General features: G+C 38.8%; 1 protein-coding gene across 5 annotated transcripts in view; it reads left to right on the top strand.

Moving 5' to 3' along the window:
• The window catches only part of GPD2 (glycerol-3-phosphate dehydrogenase 2), a 154,204-nt gene that overhangs the window by 39,317 nt on the left and 91,594 nt on the right, over positions 1-23,293 (top strand). For 2 of the 5 annotated variants that reach the window (XM_017887037.1, XM_017887036.1), the window contains exon 2: positions 5,223-5,332. In XM_017887037.1, the coding sequence (XP_017742526.1) occupies positions 5,231-5,332 (102 nt within the window). In that variant the 5' untranslated portion in view covers positions 5,223-5,230. Of the gene's footprint in view, positions 1-2,549; positions 2,615-2,912; positions 3,000-5,222; positions 5,333-22,351; positions 22,489-23,293 lie in introns of those variants that run through there. The other 3 variants (XM_017887038.1, XM_017887039.1, XM_017887040.1) reach the window with 3 other exon arrangements.

Raw genomic sequence — 23,293 nt, 5'->3', positions numbered from 1 at the left:
CCATCTGTTTGCTGTTTTCTGTGAGTAGATGTTCCGTCAAGATCTCAAATTTTCTTAGTTGCAAGCTGAGCTTCTCTTCTTCCTTAAGCCTGCTTCTCTTTCTAGATCTTAATATTGAAATGTTGGGGCCATTTTCCAGCTGCCCGAACTAAAACCGCCTACTGTGTTCAGTCTCTTCCTGCTGCCTCCTGTAATTGGTTGTCAGGTCTTGTCATGCTCTCTAAATTGAGTGCAGTCCTGAGAGAGTTTTGCATAACATCAGCCTCTAGATTTGCACTCTTTAATGTTGCCTTAAACCAGGCTCTCCTCTCACATGGGATCTATTTCATTGCCCTCTAATTGGTCTCTCTGTCTTGGTAAGCTTCAACACAAAAATCTACTTGAGTAGTCTTTACAGAGCATTAGACAAAACATCTTACTTCCTTACTCTACAGCCTCTACTCCCCATTGCCAACAGGATATCCTAGAAATATCTTACTTCATGTGTACACAGTCTTCCTCTCTCTTGCCCCCTGGACTTTTTTTTAAACCCCATTTCTAGCTGCACATCATCTCCAGCTGAACGAGATAACTACTTGTATGCCTAGAACGTACCATGATGCTCCTATTTCTCCTCCAATTGTCTTTCTCTATAACGTTCCCTACTCACTCCCCTCCAAATTCTTTTTTTTCCCCTTCAATACCCTTCTCCAAAATCCTATCTTCACCGAAGCCTTCTTTAATTCTTTTAGTCAGAGTTAGTTTCTTGCAACATTAAAATGATATAGCACTTTGCTTTTTTTTTTTTTGATCAGGCTATTTAAAACAGTATAGCACAACTAGTTATAAGACAGAGTTCAGAGTTACAAGACACACTTTGATATTTAATCCTACAAATAGATTATTAATTCCTTGTGGGCAGTTAGTTGATAATCTCACAGATATATTTAGTTGAGCACCATTTGTTTAGGTTTTACTTAAACAAATGGTGTTCTCCTTGCAAGAATTAGCGCTAGCTCTGGTCTGTGTCAATGCAGCAGCCAGTCCTGAGTCAGCATATATGTGATTTAATTAAAAGGCTATAAAACATGGATTTGAAGCTATGATAAATAAGCTAATTCTATTTTTTAGTATTTTTTCCCCTCTGGTTTCCTTGAACATTTATTGCAGAAGTTAGTAAAGATTTGTGTATATTTTTGGTCCTCTTCTTTGCTAGTTTTCTGGTAAAACTGTTACTTAGAAGGAAATAATCTTTTTTTTTTGTTTGTAATCATTGTGAAAACGTTTCTCCTTACAATGGTAAATGGGTACATGTTGTCCACAGCATATGGACACAGCATATCATTCTAAATTTCATTCTTTCAGCATTAAAGTTCTTTTTTAAATTTTTTATTTTTTGAGACAGGATCTTACTCTGTTGCCCAGACTGGAGTACAGTGCTGCAATCTTGGCTCACTGCAGTCTCCGCCTCCCAGGCTCAAGGAATTCCCTTGCCTCAGGCTCCCGAGTACCTAGGATTACAGGCGCGTGCCTCAACCGCCTGGCTAATTTTTGTATTTTTAGTAGAGGCAAGGTTTCAGCATGTTGGCCAGACTGGTCTTGAACTCCTGACCTCAAATGATCCACCCACCTCAGCCTCCCAAAGTGCTGGGATTACAGACGTGAGCCAATGTGCCCGGCCCTACAACAAAGTTCTTACATTACTTGGCAGAAGATTACTAGTAGATACTTTTCTAGAGACTTCTTCATTGCCTTGGAGATTAACCCAAATGCCAAGGGACTGAACATATGGGTGATTGTTTGAGAATAGGTCCTTCTTTTGGGAGTGACAACAAAATATGGTATAGCTTTTGGGGAGAAGTTGCCTTTTGAGACCAAAGGCAGGGGGCAGAACCACCCAGGGGTCAAAAACATAAACTCAGTCTTGTTTTCTCACTTACTAGGCAGTGACTTTGGGGAAATTCCCGATTTCCTCTGAACTACCACTGCCCCTTTTATGAAATTAGATGTTGTGAGGGTGAAATGAGCTGATGTGTATAAAGAATTAAAAGCGCAGTACCTGTTACCTAGTAAATAGTAAATAATAAATAATAAACTGACTGATTCTTGCCTTTGTTTTTGAGTTAGCCAAATGACCATACAGAAGTATTTGATCACATTAGAAATAATGAGCCCCAAGCATACATTACTTTTGAAATTATTGAAAACGAAAACTCTTTATTGATTATAGTTGATATTATTGTTAACTCTGCAAGATGATATGAGAATGTAGTTTTTTGATAGTATTAGTGACTCATTGGGAAAAATGCAGGAAAATATCCTCTGCAAGTTTTTGTCTCTGACAAATCAAATTAAAACAATACTAGCAGGTAGGCAGGGAACATAGGGACCCACTCATTTGGAAATACTAGCTTCAAACTTAACTGGCTGAATGAACACCTCTGAGAATGAAACATTTTCATTGACTGTGTTATATATAACATTCCTCAGTTGGCCATGTTGATGTGTGGTATCCTTTGTGAGGTCAGCAGTGACATTGTCAACAAGACAGAAGCAGTGATAAGTCAATCAGTCACAACACTCATATCCTAGGGACCACCATGCTGCTATGAGTCAGGCATGTGCATTGTTTAAGGTAAATAGTAAATAGAACTAGGACTTTATTCTCTGTCTCCAGTTGTCAGAGGAACCCAGTTAACCTTGAGATAGCATGCTATCTGGCTGCTAGGGTTTCCATTGTTGTGTGATAGGCACCCATGTGAACGTTTACAGCAGTACCTTGATTGGTGATAGTGAGCTATGACAACTGGGTACCTGCTAAGCTACGGTTTTTACTATCCCAGCAACCTAGGATGTAAGGTTTTGCCTAGGGTTGACTGAATAATAAATGGTGGTCTCTCGCCAGCATACACCAACTGTCCTGCATAATTTGGGAAAGAGAAGATGGTTGATGTAGCAAAGGGACAGTAAAGAAGAGACCTCCAGCAGCAGAGTACATATACCTGTGAAATATTTTCCTGGTAAGAATCTTTACAGGTTTTTTTTAGAGATAGGATCTTGTTCTCTCTCCCAGGCTGGAGTGCAGTGGCACAATTGCAGCTCATGGCAAGCTCAAACTCCTGGGCTCTAATCCTGGGAAAAATCTTAATTAAAAAGACAAATTTTAGAATTTAGGAGTTTGTCAGGAAGAATGAGATCAGAAGAAAAAAATTTAAAAAATGCCACCACATATCAGTATATAATTTATAGTATCCTAAAATGAGTTTTCTATAGAATCAACTATATTGCAATTCTTTATTTAGGATAGTATGAAAATAGATACAGTTTATTCAATATGGACCCAAATATTTAACTGTATCATAATTTTGTTAAGATACTTTTTTTTAGTATCCCAAGTTAAAACTACCTTCATAATAAATTATCTTCTTGAGTTGGGAGGTATCAGTGGAATGTAAGGTATGTTGTCCAGACAGGCCAGTGCTCCACCCCTACAAGGAAATAGGGTAGTGGCTTCCCTGTTTTCCTGCTTTTGTGAATGGAAAGTCTTAGGCAGGTCAAATTACTCAACTCTAGAAATTTTTTTAGTTGATCACACAGGGTTATCTTTTTATGTTTAACAGTAAAAGCAGACAAAAGGATTTTTGGTGGAATTTTCATTTTATGCAATCTTTTAGTTTCTGAAAAGTTAAAGAATAATTTTTAAGTCCTTAACAAAACTTTAGAAAATTCCATTATCAGTCCAGTAGTGGAAAACAAGTGAGAGGAAAGAAAGTTAAGAGCTAAGACAATGCAGAACTTGAGAAGTATGTAGTGGAGCCGAGTGCGGGGTGGCTCATGTTTGTAATCCTAGCACTTTGGGAAGTCAAGGTAGGAGATTGCTTTAGGCCAGCTTGGGCCACATAACAAGACTTTGTCTCTACAGAAAAAAAAAAGAAAAAGAAAAAGAAAGAAAAAGAGAGAGAAAGAGGAAGGAAGGAAGGGAGGGAGGGAGGGAGGGAGGAAGGAAAAGAAAGGAAGGAAGGAAGGAAGGAAGGAGGGAGGGAGGGAGGGAGGGAAGGAAGGAAGGAGAAAAAGAAAGGAGAGAAAGAAGGAAAAATTAGCCATGCATGGTGGCATGCACTTGGTAGTATGAGCTACTTGGGAGAATCACTTGCCCAGGAGTTTGATTTTACAGTTAGTTATGATTGAACCATTGCACTCTGGCCTGGGTGACAGAGCCAGACACTGTCTCTACAAAATGAGAGAAAGAAAAAAATATAAATACAGTGAGCACAAATATACAGTGAGTGCTTGATCTGGAGGGTTTTCTCTTAAAATGTTGGTGTCATGCAACTCTGGCTAGAAGAAAACTTTTCTTTTTGTTGTTAAGTTCCCCTAATGAAAGGAATTACAGCAGGTTAAATTGGTCAGTTTGTGAAAGCATTAAGGTGTTAGTACCTCTGACTTCTTATCTGTAAAGTCTACTCCTTTTTTTCTTTTTTTTTTTGGAGACAGAGTCTAGCTCTGTCACACAGGCTGGAGTGCAGTGGCGTGATCTCAGCTCACTGCAACCTCTGCCTCTTGGGATCAGACCATTCTCCTGCCTCAGCCTCCTGAGTAGCTGGGATTATAGGCGCCCGCCCCCACGGCCTCCTAAAGTGCTAGGATTATGAGCGTGAGCCACCATGCCCAGCTGACTCTTTCAATGATAGAAATATACCTGTGCTGGCTTTTGGCTGTAGTGAAAACTTCATTCGAAAGGGAGAAACTTGGGAAGGGAGTTGTACCACAATTTGAATTAAACACTTGCCAAATAACCTGAAGCAGGCTGATGTTTATTGTCCTGTTGAGTGACCCAAGACTTCTTTCTGCTGGTTCTCCTTGAGGAGAGGATTAGGTGTTGAACAAATTTACAAGTATAGCATGCAGTTTTGTCAAATACCCAGTGACACTTCTTTTCACAGTTCTCTTGACTTTATACTGTTTAAATATCCTCAGTTGTCTCTTAATTTGCTTTTCTTTCTTTAATTCCTGTCGGATCAGAAAGTAACTTTTATGTAATCAATTCCCTTGTCTAGAATTTTTTGGCTATTTCTTCTGAGTTGCAGTATGCACATTTGTTTGTTAGTAGTTTCCTTATTTTATGTTTTCTTTTCTAGTTTAACATGGTTTCATAATCTACACAGTGTCTTTTTCTTATTGGGATGGTTATGCGATAACTATCCCAATTTAACTTCTTTTTGTTTCTTTTTTTTTCTTTGTAGGCTAAGAAATGGCATTTCAAAAGGCAGTGAAAGGGACCATTCTTGTTGGAGGAGGTGCTCTTGCAACTGTTTTAGGACTTTCTCAGTTTGCTCATTACAGAAGGAAACAAGTAAGTAACTGTACTTGTGTTGATTACAGTATGCAACTTAAATCTGCTAAAGAACTGTCTATGGGGAGTGTGTGCACTAACGGTTTTGTTTAGAAAATACTTGTGAAGTTTCTCAGTTTGATCTGAAAGATACTAATTTAGAACAGTGCCTTAATGATCCTGGAGAACTGTGTGTATCTCCTTTTTTAAAAGTGAATTTCTTTTCAGGAAGCATTATTTAGCCTCTGTTTTGGCTCTTTGGTTTTAAAAGACTGCTTCATTTATGAGTGCCAGGGTTTCTTCATTTAGACTTTCCTTGTCTAATTCATTGAAATGTCTGGATACCTTCTATGTTCCTGCCAAAAGTTTGTCTTATTAGAAGGCAGGCAGCTGAGAAAGGAAATGGAAAAGAAAAGGCCCAACTGAATCCTGGTTTTATTTCTTCAAGGTTTAGTTACTTATGAAGTATTACTTTGTATTAGGTAAAAATTTTAATGGAGGAAAGCCCTGAAAATAAGGGTTGGTAAGAAGTTTCCAAATATTATAAAGTGTTCAGTTTCTTTTCTTTCTTTTTTTTTTTTTCCTTTACCTTACAACTGTGACTTCCCATAGTTCAAATTGATGCCAGGAAATAATTTTGCTGAATGGCTTTGTTCTTTTTTGAGGCTTGAAATGCTGGCAACCACCTTAGTAGTTAATATCAGTCTCTTGTTCCCCCTCTCCCATGTCATTAGGACATTTTGTGATACTAGCTGTGTAGTGCATTTCTTTCTCAAAGATGAAGGTGGAGGAATTTGGTAAACAATTTATAACTGAGTGATTCATTTTATACATTTTTGTGGCTGCCTTTAAGCCATGGTTTGTCTTATACCTCTTGTTTCTGTTTCTTTGTGCTACAAGGTGGCAGAGCCAGGCGCATTGCTTGCAATCCCATATCCTGAATGAGGATCACTTTAAAAACACATATTGTGGCCGGGTTCACTGGCACAAACCTGAAATCCCAGCACTTTGGGAGGCCAGGGCAGACAGATCCCTTGAGCCCAGAAGTTTGAGACCAGCCTGGACAATATGGTGAAACCCTGTCTCTACAAAAAAATACAAAAATTAGCCGGGCATGATGGTGTACACCTGTAGTCCCAGCTACTCCGGAAGCTGAGGTGGGAGGATTGCTTGAGCCTGGAAGGTGGAGGCTGTAGTGAGCTGAGATCATGCCACTGTACTTAAGCCTGGGTGACAAAGTGAGACCCTGTCTCAATCAATCAATAAAATAAATAAATAAAAACACATATTAAGAAGAATTAGTTTGCTGGCTTATCATTAAAAAACCCAAAAAGTCAATTTTTATGTGATTCCTGCTAAAGATGGGTGATATTGAATAGTCTTTTGATTAGTAATAGTCTTTTGATTAGTGTTAGTCTTTCTTTTGCATTCTGAACTGTGAGGACATCACTCTCAATGCATGTATGTTGCAGTTTTTATTTTTTTAATTGACACATAATCATTATACATATTTATTAGGTGCATAGTGGAGTTTTGATACATACAATGGTGTTGTTAATTCACTGACTTGGTATTGAAACTCTTCCTCATCCACTGATCATGCTCAATGTACTATTTCTTTTAAAAAATTGCCTTGGTTCCTTAAAAGCAGGTATGAAAAGATGTGGCTTCTGCTGAGGCTATTTCAGAAGCGCACTTCTGTTTGTGACATGGGCATTAAGGGATTAGATTACTTCTGCCATCTTTACCAGTGCTATCTGAAACGATACTGAAAAATGCCAATGCCAAAGGTCACGATATCTAATATGATGAGTTGTTGCTAAATTTATATATGGTTTATATCTTTTAACCACAGTAAGCATGTTCTACTTCAGAGTTTATAGCTTAAATTTGTACCTAGGTAACACTGTTTCATCCCTTTTTTTGGTTTGAGTTCTCTCTAATCATTGATCTTAAAGAATAGAATAAACAGAAGAGACTCTGGCCCCAAGCATCAAGTTATAGGAGAATTTTATTCAGTAAAATCAAGGCAAAATAAAGACCTATTGATTCCTGGGACATTTTGTCATTTCATCTTTCCTAAGTTAGATATCCTGACCACCCTAATAGCCAAATGAAATGGATACCAGCAGCTTGAAGTCATTTATAATTTTAACCTGACAAGTTCTGTTGAAAAAAATTACTACAGGCATATGCAATCATTGAGTTGCATAAGAAATCCAACTATATGCATTTCTTTTCTGGTGATTCCTGTCCCTTTAAGATACTGCCATTAGCATGTATTTGGGGGGTAGCAGGTGCGATGTAGCCATAGGGACTGGCAAAAATAAAAAATAAAAGCAAGAATGAGAAGAGGAAACAACCTATTCCAGCCATTGACATAAAATGACCACAGGCCTCCATTAACTCAGCTGTCCTCTCTCAGAAAATATCTGCCAATCAGAGCCATTCTGGGGGGGAATTTTCCTGACTTCAGTAGTCAAAAAAAATCTGCCCTTTGAGATACATTAATTGGCTACATTTTTGTTTGTAGAAGCTGGGGCCTTAAACGTGACTAGGTATGCTCCATTTTTCTGCAGAATGATGCTTAAAGTATTGGCTTGTTACAGATATATTTACCTACTGTATTTTTATATTTTTTCTAGTTTTCTAGGAAGATTCCAACTGATAAACTGCCTTTTATTAAGAATAAGTTAGTTTGGAAACCCCACGTTCCTGATGTCCTAGAGATCAGCCTATTGACTTTGGTTCTGGCACATTTTGCTGTGTTCTTGCATGCTCTGTCTTCCTGGCCCCTGGCTTGTGCCCATTTGGTACTCCCAGGACAAAGCTTCTTCCCTGAAATACAAGCAAGGGCTATATTCTAAATACAAATGGATTGAATATAAAAGTTGGTACATTGTTAAAACATGTTTGGTGATGAGATAGTGCTATGAGTGTTTAGGTGCCAGGTCAGCTCCTGAAAACCTTTGAGTCAATTCTATAGTTAAATTACCTTATATTTGTAAAGAAAATGATTGTATATTCTTTAAAAATTAATTAAACATAAGACAGATTGAAATTGAATAAGATGTGGTTTCACTTACCTTGAATGCAGTTGCTTGAATCAGAACCACTGTAGGTGGAAGAATAGAGGCCTCTGTGGAGACTGGTGTTTCTGGGAGCAGGTTAGGGGTTAGAGGTGGTAGCAATGATGCTTTTGTCTCAATTTACTGCATAGTATGGCTTTTCTTCCATACAAGCAGATTATTAACATTGCTATTACTTATGTTTATCAATGATGAATAGTGCCCACTGTTGAGCCAAGTGAACTCTAGAGTTCATTATTTTTATTTTCTAAGGGAAACAAGTCAGATTTAGAAGAGATAGAGGAATGCGAGGGTTGTTATAGCCTAAGGAGAGGGCAATTATTATCATTATTTTTCTTTTGGAGCTGGGCAGCCTAAATCTTCAATTCCAACAAGGAAGTTGATGAGGAAAGGAGATGAAGGTTGGCTGACTTCTTTTGCTTGTGTCCACCTCCAGTGAAGGAGGTTTGTGGCCAGATAACATCCACATTCCAGGCCTTCCTCAGTTAAGCATCTGAGGGCTTTTAGCGTGGTCTTAGAGTGGCTTCCTCTTCATTTTCTTGTCCCCTTTTCTTGATTTTCCACCCATAAGCAGGTGACAAAGTTTCCACAAAGGGAGCTTGAGTTTTCTTCTCCCCAGACCAGCCGTATGCCAAGGAACAAGAGTCTTAGTACTGCAATATAAACATTTTACCACTCAAAGAAACCAACTCCAACCCCACTGGGAATGGAGCAAGCAGACACCTCTCTGGTGGTGTGGAGATTTTTTAGATCAAGTTGATTGTGATTCACTATTTAGTATAGGTTGGTTTAATAATAAACTTCTAGTTGAAATTTGGAGGTCATCTTATCTAGTCTAAGGTCTAGTGAAAGGAAGTAGCACTTCATAGAGGAGTCTCCTTTTTCTAATTCCAGGCTGGTGGGAGAATGGAGTAGATGAAGAGGAAAATTTAAATTAGGAAAAGGGTTCATGGGATACTTTTAGAACAAGTAAACCTTCTTGAGCAACAGAAGTAGACAGCATTAAAGTCAGGGCTGCATGAGGAGTCCTCAGGAAGAAGAGAAGTTTGGGATGGGAGTGGCCAGGGAGAATGAAACAAGAATAGGGTGGGAAGGAGTACAGGGATTTCACACAGGCCTACCCTAGTCTTTTTTCATTATAGTCCAACGGCACTGTTTAAAACTTTTTTTTTTTAAGTTAACGTTTATTTCATACCTTCTAGGTCCTAACTGGAAAAATTTATGTGATGATGTGGGCTTTTCTTTAACCCCAGTGATGTGGTTGATATGACAAAAATCTATTCAGGTCAGAAGAGTGGTCTTGCTCACATAACACATTCTAGGTTTGTTCCTTCCATGACCTGGTCTGAAGGTGTGGTGGCTTTGTGAGCCGAGGTAAAACTTGAGAACCACTGAGAGCTTTCTCAAAGCCCGGATGTGAAAATTTTTTTCCCCCCTGCACCATAAATAGGCAAGGAGTGGGCCTCAGAATATGGAAATCAAGATCTCTCTCTCTCTCTCTCTTTTTTTTCCCTGAGATGGAGTTTCACTCTTGTTGCCCAGGCTGAACTGCAGTGGCATGATCTCAGCTCATTGCAACCTCCGCCTCCTGGGTTTAAGTGATTCTCCTACCTCAGCCTCCCAAGTAACTGGGATTACAGGCACCCTGATTCTAAGACGATCATTCCTCTCAAGGTCTCTTTTTAATGAGAGGAATGATCTTCTTAGAATCAGGGAAGTGAGAAATTCTCATTGATTGGTGTGCCATTCATAAGCAACAGAACAAAAAGGCCAAGAGCGTGATCTTTGGAGCAGTCTCTGCAGACTGCCTGCATCTAACACCTAGCTGTACTTTTCTTTTTTTGGGTATGTTTCCTTACCTTTATTTATTTACATATTTATCCCTTTATTTTTATTCGACATGTCATAATTGTGCATATTTATGGAATGCACAATGATATTTCTGTGCATGTATACAATGTGTAATGATCAAATCAAGGTAATTAGCATATCCATCACCTAAAACATTGATCATTTCTTTGTCTTGTGAACATTAAAAATCCTCTCTTCTAGCTTTTTGAAAATATACACTAAATTATTGTTAACCATATTCAGCCTATAGTGTTACAAAGCCCTAGAACTTATTCCATCTGTATTAACCAGCCTCTCCCTGTCTTCCCCCACCCCCTTTCCAGCTTTTAATACTAACAATTCTACTCTCTATTTGTATGAGCTCAATTTATTTTAGCCCATAGATATGAGTGAGAACATGAAGTATTTATCTTTCTGTGCCTGACTTATTTCACGTAACATAATGTCCTCCAGGCTCATCCGTGTTGTTGCAAATGACAGGATTTCATTCTTTTTCTTTCTTTCTTTTTTTTTTTTTTAATAGAGATGGGGTCTTGCCACATTGCTCAGGCTGGTGTTGAACTCCTGTGCCCGGCCTATTTCATTCTTTTTAATAACTGAATAGTATTCCATCATGCATACATATACCACATTTTCTGTATCCAGTCATCTGTTGATGGACATTTAGGTTGATTCCATATCTTGGCTATTGTAAACAGCTAGTTCTATATCTTAATAGCTAAGTGACTATAGGTGATTTTCTTAAATTCTTGCAGCCTCATTTTCTCCCTTCTATAAAATAGGGATAACAGTGGTACTTCCTTCATAGGTTTATTAAAAAGCAGCGAAGCCTGGGACAGTTCCTGGAACATAGGAAGCTTTCAAAAAGTGTTACCTCTTATGAGATTCCGAAAAGATATGAATATAAAGTGTGGTTGTACTCAGAAAGCAAGTTGCTCTTGTCACTGGAGACCTTGCATTCAGGAATACTTTGTTAAAACTTTTGGAATTAGTAGCAAATGGTATACATCCTTCATTTTAGGTTATAGGAGAATGACTCAAAGAGAGGTATACCAACACTCTTCTGTTTTCCTTTCTCCATGCTTCCTGATCTGAGGATGAGCAAGAAGATCAACCCCAATTGTTGACTTAACCTCTCGTTATAAGAAGTTCCTTGAATTTCCCACTGTTTCTTTTTTTTTTTTTTCTATGTAGGCTTATATGAATTATGGCATACTTGATTTATATAACTGATATGTTGCTAAAAAGTTACATGAATATAGTCTCTTTGATAAATTAATATCAATGCCATTTATTGGAATTATGTGGTGAAACATTTTTTTTAAAAAACAGGTAATGTTAGGGAAAAAAACTCTTAACTTTTTTGGGGGGAGGTAAATCTGAATTTTCATGTATCATTGTAGCTTGAAATGGAATGCAATTAAACTAATTTCTCCTTTCCCAAAGTCATGATGTTCGAGCATGTTGATATTGTAATAGGTGTTGATGACAGGATCTTCATGATTTGCAAAATGGCCTCTCACTTTGTAAGAGACATCAATTCTCTATGCTTGTGGGTGGCTTAGGAAATACTATAGTTCACTCTGTTATATGTGTTAATTAAGGGAATATGAAAAAAACCCTGATAACAGTGATGTGTTAGGTGAGTTGAAATACAGGTAAGCCTATACCACCTTTGTTAGTGTCAGCAAAACCCAGGAGGAAAAATATTTATGCTAATGAGAGGCAAAGTGATGCATGGATAATTAAAATCAACAGGAATTTTGAGAACATTGTTTTAACTTGTAATTTCAGTCTCTCCCTCTCCATATCTTATTTGTAAGAGTTCTAACAAAGTAGTGCTTTTTGATTAATAGTACCAATGACTCAAACGTTTTAAAGTCAGTAGCAAAAGATAAGATTAGACAAGAAGCAAAAAACAAAACAAAACAAAAAAAACAAAAATAACAAAAAAGAATGATCAACTCTAGTCAAAATAAGATCTACTTTAGGATTGATTTGAATAGACCCCAAATAAAGCAATATTTAGCCTCTTGAATGTGTCTGTTATATGAGTGTGACTGGGTTTTGGTGACCCTGTTGTATGCAGGTTATACAAATTTTCAGAATTCCAATTTCTTCATAAAGTAAGGATAATGTCACTTTACTCACAGGCTTTTTTCTCTGCCAAGCACTAAGTCAATACATACAAATCAGTGATCACAGTACCTAGCACATAGCAGGTCTTCAGCATCTGCTATCCTTCTTTCCCTTCCCCTGAGGTAGGATATGAACATTTGAAGTAGACCTAGCCTTGTCAGGCATAATAAGAAAGATGTAACATCAGAGTTTAAAAAACAGCCGAACTTTTGGTTGGCACACTTTTGCTTATCTTGATGACTAAACAGATAAACTGATAGAGGGTAGAGAAACTTGAAGTTCAAAAGAGTATTGATTAAAGAGAAATCAAAATCATAAGCATAGTATCTAAGATATGATGTCAGTTAAGAAACAATTTAATCTTGTGGCATCTGCAGGAAAAAAATATACAATTTAAATTACAAAATTCCAGTTAAGCATTGTTTTCAGCAGTTTCTTTGTTTGAAGGTAACAATTTTTTTATCTTTTGAACACCCTTAACATCTTCGATAATTTAACCTCAATTAGAAACATTCTTCAGGTTCTTGAACTAAGGAGGATCTGTGGGTTTGAAATCAGTATAACTCTTCCTGAGTGTTGATGTAGCTGTAGCTGAAACTATCCCATGACACATTTGCTTTCTTTTTTTTTCTTTTTTATTACCAGATTGCTTTTAACTTTGTAAGTCAATTCAGGCTACTAGACTTTCTTGCTCTCCCTGAGTAAACAATATTCTATCTACAGAGGCATGTTGCATAGGTTTGTAAGCAATCTTTCCACCACCCGCCCCCCGCCACTTTTTTTTTGAGACAGTGTCTAGGCTGGAGTGCAATGGCGCGATCTTGGCTCACTGCATCCTCTGTCTCCCAGGTTCAAGCAATTCTTCCTGCCTCAGTCCCCCAAGTAGCTGGGATTACAATCGCCCACTGCCACATCCGTCTAATTTTTGTATTTTTTAGTAGAGACGGGATTTCGCCATGTTGACCAGGCTAGTCTTGAACATCTGACCTAGGGTTATCTGCCCGCCTCGGTCTCCCAAAGAGCTGAGATTACAGGCGTGAGGCCAGTCCCAGTCTTTCTCTTTAAAGAAACCTTAGGAAGTGCTATAAAAACGAATGTTCCTAAATAGTTTTTATTATTGTTTTTTTTTTCCTGTACCTGTTGATGGCAGAATAATGTTGCTTTTTAAAATTCTTCCCTTGATGGCTGAGTATGGTGGCTCATGCCTGTAATCCCAGCACTTTGGGAGGCTGTGGCAGCAGATCACCTGAAATCAGAAGTTTGAGACCAGCTTGGCCAACATAGAAAAGCCCCATCTCTACTAAAAATATAAAAGCCAGGCATGGTGGTGGACACCTATAATCCCAGCTACAAAGGAGGCTGAGACAGGAGAATTACTTGAACCTGGGAGATGGAGGTTGCAGTGAGCCGAGATTGCACTCCAGCCTGGGCAACACAGTGAGACTTCATCTCAACAATAACAACAACAACAAAAATCCAATTATTTCCTTGAGCATAACTGAAACTCTGTACCCCTTGCTCAACATCCACCCACCCACCCTCTGCTTACCATTATTTTATTCTCTGCTTCTATGAGTTTGACTATTTTAACTCTCACATATAAGCGAGATCATATAGTATTTGCCTTTCAGTGTCTGGCTTATTTCACTTAGCATAATGTCCTCCAGGGCTATCTATGTTGTCAGCAATGTCAGGACTTCTTTCTTCTTCTTTAAGGCTGAATAATATACCATTTTATGTATATACTACATTTCTTTATTCATTCGTCTGTTGATGAATGGCATTTAGGTTGTTTCCATATTTTGGCTATTGTGAATACATTCTTCATAGGATATCTAACACTGTAGTTCCCACCTAAATGTTAAAATCAACTAAAATGGCCATTTCTGATGGTAGAAGAAGGAACTCATGGTTGAGCCATAAGCTACCTGTTTGCTTAAAGGGCCATCAGCGTTATGTCAAATGTGAAGGTGGAAATGTCTCTGCACCGTGGCTTTCTAGGGCTTGCATTTGATGATCTGTCCTTTTGAGATGTTGTCTGTATGGATGTATTTCCTAATTTTTGTTTTTGTAAATGATGATGCCTCACCCATTCATAGTCCATTCTCTATTGTGTATGGACTGTATGCAATGTAGGCGAGTTGTAAATCTTGGGTTGTAAAACTAAGCATATCTCAAACTTGTGTATTAATTGAAGTGAGCTAATTGGTATAATAACCAATCCTCAAAGCTCAGTGGCTTATCATAATGCACGTTTATTTGTTGCTCACATTACAGTTCAATGTGGATAGATGGGGAACCTTTTTCCTGCAATTACCCAGGGGAACCTATTTCCTGCAATTACCCAGGGACCTATGTCTCTTTATTCTAGTGGGTCTGCCATGCTATAGGGATCTCACCCCACTGGACCATTTCTACTCCACTGTATGGGAGTGTTCTCTGGAAGAAGAGAAAAAGTTTTGTTAAACATTTAGCCATTACATATGTGTCTTGAATTTAGTTTCTAATCTGGTGGACAAATGAGCTATATTTCTTTCGATGAGAATTTTATTGTTAGGGTTATGCCAAAGACTGTATCATTCATTTGCCTCTCTTATTTAGAACCCTATGCATGGATTCCTGGAAGAACTGTTTTTCTCTTAGAAATATAACTAAATTTGTGGGAATGTGTCTGATATCTAAAGCTTGATGAGGATTCTGAATAATCTGTATTTTAGATAAGGCCAGTTGAAACTATTCTTAACTACTCTATATGGTTAACTGTTTTTTTCAGAGACATGTTTCATCAAAGCACTAAAATTATGCAGACAGAGCTGGAAATGTTCTCTGAAGAGCATCCTATCATCTTCCTTATAATTTTGGTTTTTATTTAACACTTAGCCCCCAAAGTGGGGCCATGGCAATATCTTTGAGTTATAACTCACATCAGGCCTTCGAGGAGTTTGTGATGCTATTTTGTTGCTGGCATACAAAATCAGTGAGGTTAACTGTACTTCTATAGGTCACTCAGTGAGTCAACGACTGAGCTATGATTAACGTTGACAGCTGGTGAGCTGCTAGGCTGTTGCTAACTGAGCAACATTGACATTCATTTTGATTTGACTTTGCATTTCATTTTCAACTATTTATTCATTTTAAGGCCTCTTTAAAAACTTTTTAGGGATGTTGTAGACGGAGGAAACTTTCTATAAATGCTTTGGGGAGAGTCCTTTAGCTTCCCTCTCTCCACTCCCCATCCTTCAGCTTAATAGTTAAATTATGTTTATGCTAGGAAAGCATCTTTTAGGTAGTTTTAGAAATAGATTATTTAAACAGAAGTTAGGCAATTCCAGTTTTACTTTACTTGTTTTGTAATTTGTGATTTCAACAAAGAATTTCTGTAAACTAATTGTATGATAGTGAGTACCAACCAGAAAAATTATATTTATATTTGATGAAATAATTCACAGAGAAATGACAAATATGCATTATAAATTTGGCCAAAATGTATTTTTGAACATAGGTTAAAATGTAGCTGAAGGCCATCTAGATTGTAAAGCTTGGAACTGGCTGGTTGGCTCAGTTGGGCATCATTTTATTCACCTGAGAGGGATGGGGAAAGACTGAGCCCTCTTTCACTTCTGGATCTACTTCCAGATGCTTTAGGGTGATTATTAAGAAAAAGTGCTGGCTGGGTGCATCGGCTAACGCCTGTAATCCCAGCAGTTTGGGATGCAAAGGCAGGCAGATCACCTGAGGTCAGGAGCTTGAGATCAGCTTGGCCAGCATGGCGAAACCCCGCCTCTACTAAAAATACAAAAATTAGCCAGGTGTGGTAGTGGGTGCCTGTAATCCCAGCTACTGGGGGGCTGAGGCAAGAGAATTGCACAAACCCAGGAGGTGGAGGTTGCACCTTGGAGCTAAGATCATGCCACTGCACTCTAGCCTGGGCAACAGAGTGAGACTCTGTCTCAAAAAAAAAAAAAAAAAAAAAAGTGCTATTTCATAGAATTCTGTGTGACAACTTAACTGCCCAGTGTGGTTGGCTTTAGGTGAGGCAGATGCCCTAGGACTCCTGATCTCACTGACTGCCATCAACAGTTCTGCATTGCTGATGCCAGAAAGGCGGGCAGATCTAGAGGCCCAAGTGACCCACACATACAGGCAAAGATGACTTAGCAGAGCTGAGGACATGAGATTTGGAGTCAAACCTGGGATCAAATTTTGATTCTTTTAATTACTTGCTCAAGGGATAACTAAAGGTTTCCTCACTGGTCAAAAGATTCCTCCTTTCTCTGCGGAGTGTGAATGACACCTAACGAGCTAATGTCAGGGGTGTGAGCTGACAGCTTCTAGGCAACTAATGGTTCTATTTCTTCTTCCTTCTCTATCTACCCCAACCTCAGGCTTACTCTCCAGGTCCTCTGACTTTCAGTGAGCCGTCAGAGTTGAAAAGCAAGCACATATTCTGTTTTCAAAATATTTATTTGAAAACCAATAAAACTTATCTCCCAAATCTCAGCTCATATAGTCAATTATGTTGTTAACTTATTTGAAGCACATATATTCAGACAGAGCCAAGGGATTTTCCTCACTTTTTAGCTATAAAAAGTTTTATAATTTAAATGTTTGGGTATTTTCTAATTGCTATTAAAAGACCTTCTGTGTGATTTCTCAAAGGAATCACAGTCACTTAAAATCTGGACAATACCTTCAAGGTGAACTAGACCTTCATTCCCAGCTACCCCAGAAGGATGGGCTCCTCTTTTTTTCTTTTGTGAGGACCCCAGTGGAGATGACAGTGTAACCATTGGCAACTCTATCTACAGAGTGATCATGAATCCCTCACTGAATGTGTTTACACTGAGAAATGTTGCTTACTCTCATGTAAGTGCAAAAAAAAAAAAAGTCAGTTTTTAGAATCACAAAGTGATTCAGGAAGTGAATAAAGGCCATTAAAACATCTTAAGATTCCCTGTGAGGAGCTGCTTGTTGTATTTTCCTTTTAGGAATATATAAATATGGTTAGTCTTTTTTATTGACAAAAAGCAGGAAGCAGTTTCCCTTAAATCTAACGATTCCATTGATCGAATCATATATTATGGGAGAGGGTGATGGTTGCAGTCTGAGATGATTTGCATGAGACCCTACTTTATACTCCAATTATTACTGTACATGATTACAGGACAACCTGGTTGTTAATTGCCTGTGGTCTTTAAATATGCACTTCTTTCAGAAATAGACACTAATTATTAGATCTCGTTTTTGGTCTCACCTGAAGTTGCAAATGTCTAGGGGTTTTTTTTTTTTTTTAATTTGCAAGTCTAATGATGTACAGACATAGTAAAACTGATCTCATTCTGAATCCTGTTCAGGGTGAACGTTCTCTGGGATGTAAACTATCAAAGATTGTGAACTTGGCTTTCAGTTCTTTGTGGGTGTTCATGTGAGTCTCTTGACAAAACCTGTATATTTGCTATCAGAATGCTGAAGGAATTTTATCTTTCTAAAATGTAGATGAAAATTGGTTAACACGTTGAAAAAAAATCTACTTCTCCCATAATTAAATATAATAGAAATAACATCAAAGTATTATTGAATATTAGATATTCTCCCAAGTCCACCAAGATAAAAATTCTGTGTTTGGGAGCTGTGGTTGGAATTATGCTAGGCAAAAGGCAGTTTGTTTTGTGTGTTGGGCTCTCCTCTCTTTTGGCTTCAATGGCTGAATTAGGGAATTGATCCTGAATTTGATAGAGCTGGAGTTGTTCCTGTCTTTAAGCCAAGGTTGATGAACTCATATGCCTACAGGGGATAAAGTGATGAGGTACAAGTGTGAAGCCAGTGAGCAGGAATCCTGGACTAACAAGAGCGCACAAGCCCTGCCTAAGGATGGCAGCTGCTACTCAGTTTTAGCAGATTTATCTCAGATAGAAATTCTGATTTAGATGTGAAATATAGCAATTTAAAAATATTGGATGTATGATATGGTTTTTAAGAAAGTAGTGTGCTAAGCAGAGAAAACATTCTAGTGCGACTTCTGGTTTTAACACATGCTCTTCCCACTTCCTTTCCTGGTTTTTGTCACCCAGCTAATGCCTATTACTTTTTCTCTACTTGGTTTAGCTACATGTTCCAAGAAGCCTTCTCGGGTTTGGATAAGAGGTGACTCCTGTGGCTCTTGTATCCTCTTCTCTATTTGAATATCCACCTTTAAACAATGTTATAACTGCTTCTTTATCTTTTTGTTTTGTTCCCTGGGCTATAGAATCCTTGAAGGCCTCCACAAAATACTGATTGGATGAATAAATGATGGTGGGCCCAGGATTTCCTCAGGACATAGGATTTTTTCCTTCCTTCCTTCCTTCCTTCCTTCCTTCCTTCCTTCCTTCCTTCCTTCCTTTTTTCCTCCCCTCCCCTCTGCTCCCCTCCTTCCTTCCTTCCCCTTACCTCCTTCCTCCCCTCCCCTCTCCTTCCCTCTTTCCTCCCCTCTCTTCCCCTTCCTTCCTCTCCTCTCCCTTCCTGTCCCCTCCCCTCCTTCCTTCTCTCCCCTCCCCTCCTTTCTTCCCTCCCACCACCCCTTCTCCCTGACACAGGGTTTTGGTCTCCCAGCTAATATAGGGCCTGTGGCCGTTCCAGGGCTTCTTCTAGAACCTCTGGATCAATCCTTCAGTTAACTCTGTATCCCGAATTCCTGTGTAATCAAACTGCCTTAGAAAGGAGGGTGAACAAAGGGAAGGCAAATCTAGGAAGATTTGGAACCCAAAGCCCTCTTGTCTTAAAGCATGTTGTTACCTGTTTTATTCTTGCTGCTTTTCTGCTTTTTATTTCCCCTCAATCAACATAGTCTGGGAAAGGTAGAGTGCAGATGTGTTTTTGTGACTCAAAACCATATGAAGCCAAAATGAGTCTTTTTCCTGTCATAATTGTAAGTAGGGCCTTAGGCTGTGTTTACTGCCTCTAAAATAAACATGGTACTTAGCTTCTCAGTTGCAACACTTTCCAGCGTTTATGAAAAAAGTAAACAAGAATAAAATGTTATTTTAAAAGTAGTGTCAGAAAGTAAACAAATTACCCTTAATAGTGCTGTATATTTTAAAAAATATTTTGGAGGGACTGTTCAGTAAAACCTTCAAAACAAAACTACACCAAACAAACTACTTTCTAGATTTGACAGCTAGTTATATCTCACTCTATTATAACTACTTAGTCTGCTTTTTAAATTTTTTTTCCTCAAATTATATGTGGTGTCAGAGTGGTGTAGTAGTATAACACTTAGTCCCTGTTGCCAGGCTAAGTTCAGTTTTCAGTTCTACCATGAACCTGCTGTGTACTTACGGACCAATTGCTTAACTTCTCTGTGTCTCAGATAGTTCTGTCAAATGAAGATCATAGTAGTACCTAACTCATATAGTTATTGTAAGGATTAAATGAGTAGAAAAAAAGCAAAACCCTTAAAATAATGTCTGGCACATAAATGCTCTTTACATAATTCACTTATCATTTTTTTTTCACTTATTTTTTTTTGAAGTCAAGTGTATTGAGGTATAATTTGTAGTATAAAGTACAGTAAAATTTACCCATTATAATTTGCAATTCTGTGAGTTTTGATAAGTGCATACAGGTATGTAATGAGCACCATGATCAAGCTGTAGAACATTCCTATCATCCTCCCCATTCTTTCATGCCCTTTGTAGTCAGTCCTTGTACCCCCATTGCCAGACCCTGGCAACCACTGATCTGTTTTCCGATTCTGTACTTTGCTTGTACAGAACATGATATAAACAGAAGTACTGGAATCATATAGTATGTAGACTTCTGAATCTGGCTTCTTTTGCTTAGTGCAGCGATTAGTAGACTTTTCTTTAAAGAGCCAGAAAGTAAATGTTTTAGGCTTGCAGGCCGTACAGTCTCTGATGCAACTATTCAGCTCTGCTATTACAGTCATGGACAACACATAAATGATTGGATGTGGCTATCTTCCAGTGAAACTTTATTTACAACAGGGAGCAGCCAGATTTGGGCTGAAGACTATAATTTGCTGACCCCTGATTTAGCATATTGCATTTGAGGTTCATTTGTGTTGCTGTGTGTAGCAGTAGCTTGTTCTCTATTCTTTCCTTCTTTCTTTCTTTTTTTGAGACGGGGTTTCGCCCTGTGGCCCAGACTGCAGTGCAGTGGCGCAATCTCGGCTCACTGCAAGCTCCGCCTCCCGGGTTCACGCCATTCTCCTGCCTCAGCCTCCCGAGTAGCTGGGACTACAGGTGCCCGCCACTATGCTTGGCTAATTTTTTTGTATTTTTAGTAGAGATGGGGTTTCACCGTGTTAGCCAGGATGGTCTCGATCTCCTGACCTGGTGATCCGCCCACCTCGGCCTCCCAAAGTGCTGGGATTACAGGCGTGAGCCACCGCGCCCGGCCGCTGGTTCTCTTTTATTTCCGTTTATTATTCCATTGCATACACAGTTTGTTTAGTCATTCACCGGGTGAAGGATATTTTAGTGTTTTTTTTTTCCAGTTGAGGACAATTATGAATAAAGCCATTTTAAATATTTGCCTCCAGGCTTCTGTGTGAACACAGATTTTCATTTCTTTTGGGTAACTATCCAGCAGAGGGACTGCTTGGTTGTGTGGTATGTGTTTACCTTTATAAGACACTCCTGGCCGGGCACGGTGGGTCACACCTGTAATCCCAGCACTTTGGGAGGCCGAGGCCCGTGGATCACGAGGGCAGGAGTTCAAGACTCGCCTGACCAAGATAGTGAAACCCTGTTACTACTAAAACTACAAAAATTAGCCAGGTGTGGTGGCAGGCACCTGTAATCCCAGCTACTCGGGAGGCTGAGGCAAGAGAATCGCTTGAACCCGGGTGGCAGAGGTTGCAGTGAGCTGAGATCGTGCCACTGCACTGCAGCCTGAGTGACAGACTGAAACTCCATCTAAAAAAAAAAAGACACTCCCAAACTGTTTTCCGAAATAGCTGTTTAATTTTGCATTTCTATAAGCAGTATAAGAGTTTCAATTGTGTTGCATCCTCACCAGCACTTGGTGTTGCCCTGCCTACCATTTTTTTTTTTTGAGACACAATATCCTCTGTCACCCAGGCTGGAGTGCAGTGGCGTGATCTCGGCTCACTGCCGCCTCCTTCTCCTGGGTTCAAGAGATTCTCCTGTCTCAGCCTCCTGAGTAGCTAGAACTATAGTCATGTGCTGCCATGCCTGGCCAATTTTTGTATTTTTAGTAGAAATGGGGTTTTGCCACATTGGCCAGGCTGGTCTTGAACTCCTGACCTCAGGTGATCCTCCCACTTCGGCCTCCCAAAGTGCTGGGAGTGAGCCACTGCACCTGGCCTTTTTTTAAATTTTAGCCATTGTAAAAGACCATGAAGACTCTTGGAAACCTGAGTAAAGATATATTCAGTTGGAAGCTCTTGAAGGGTTTTATACATGGAAATGACATTATTTGGGTTTTTAAATGATCACTCCAGTTGTAGTATAGAAAATGATATGGAAGGAGGCTGGATAAATGTGTGAAGGCCTTTGGGAGAATATCATGTTAGTATGGGGAGAGGGAAGATACCTTGATTTGAGAGGTAGCAGTGGAGATGAAGTGGCTAGATATGGAAATTTTTTAGAAGGTGGAATTGATAAACTCAGTGATTGAGCAGATACAGGACTTAAGAGACTGGGAGCTCTCAAGGTTGTTTCCACATTTCTAGCACAAGCAACTACATGTATAATGACACCCTTACTGAGATGAGGAGCACTGATGGAGAAAAAGGTTGAGGAGATAAAGTAATTGGGCCAATTTTGAGATATATGTAAGACATCAAAATGGAGGTCTCAAGTAGACAGTGTGAAATCTTGGTTCCTGAATGGTGGAACAAAATTAGACATTATTGTAATATAAAGGATATTTGATTATATGGAGTACATAAGATTCTCTCTCTCTCTCTCTCTTTCTCTCTCTCTGTTGAGTTTAGTGATCTGAGGAGAGTGAATTGGATAGACCTAAGAGGAAATTTGGTGTTTAATTTTGGGCAGTAGAGTGACATACAAAGGAAGCTAAGAGAGAGTGGTTCAAAGAGGCTGGAGATAGAGTTGTCCCCCAGATGCCCAGGTGAGTGAACAATCATTTGTGCATTTATTGGATTTGGTGGCATAGTTGGCATTTAGTCAGTTTTATGGTTGTTGATAGTGGTTGGGTGTATGTGAAAATTCAGATTAGGGTGAGTGTGAGGAGTAAGGAGTGAGGCAGTAGAAAAAAACAAGATTTACATGTCTTGGGAATTTTTAGGATGGTTAGAAATATATGTAAGAGGTGTTTATTATCATTGAGACTGAGATAGGTTAGAGCTTGTTGATGAGAAGGACAAGGGAGGGAGTGAATACAGGAGAAACAGTGTTGTTAATGGAATGAGATCCTCACACACTAGTGATGCCTTTCAGATCTAGCAAACTTGATGAAGGAGAAACCCAGTCAAGATTAATGTTCACAGTTGGAGTAGAATAGGGGACTTTTAGTATTACCAAGTTCTAATGAACTATATCATAATATGGTCTTTAAACTTATTTCTCAAGTATTTCTCGAAAACTTACCAAGCAGAAAATGTCAGCAATCTTTTTGATGTGTGAAAATGCTCTGGCGGTTTAGTCACTTGTCAGTCTCATGTCCAAGTCCTACCCATCTGTCATGGCGCAATTGAAACCCTCAAATGAAAGACTCTCTCTCCCTCATCTGAATGGCCATAGCCTGGTGTTTTTTTCCCTCAAGTGTGGCATTTATTCTTTCTATGTACTTGTTATTTATATGTATATGTGTGTGTGTGTATAGTGTGTGTGTATTGTGTGTGTGTGTGTGTGTATATATATATATATAATATATATATATATATTTTTTTTTTCTCATTAGATGATGGAAGGCA

Source organism: Rhinopithecus bieti, unplaced genomic scaffold, assembly GCF_001698545.2.
Source record: "Rhinopithecus bieti isolate Rb0 unplaced genomic scaffold, ASM169854v2 scaffold_15113, whole genome shotgun sequence".
Lineage (NCBI taxonomy): Eukaryota > Metazoa > Chordata > Mammalia > Primates > Cercopithecidae > Rhinopithecus > Rhinopithecus bieti.
Note: the sequence above shows the minus strand (reverse complement) of the source record. Positions and strands in the feature narration are given on the sequence as shown.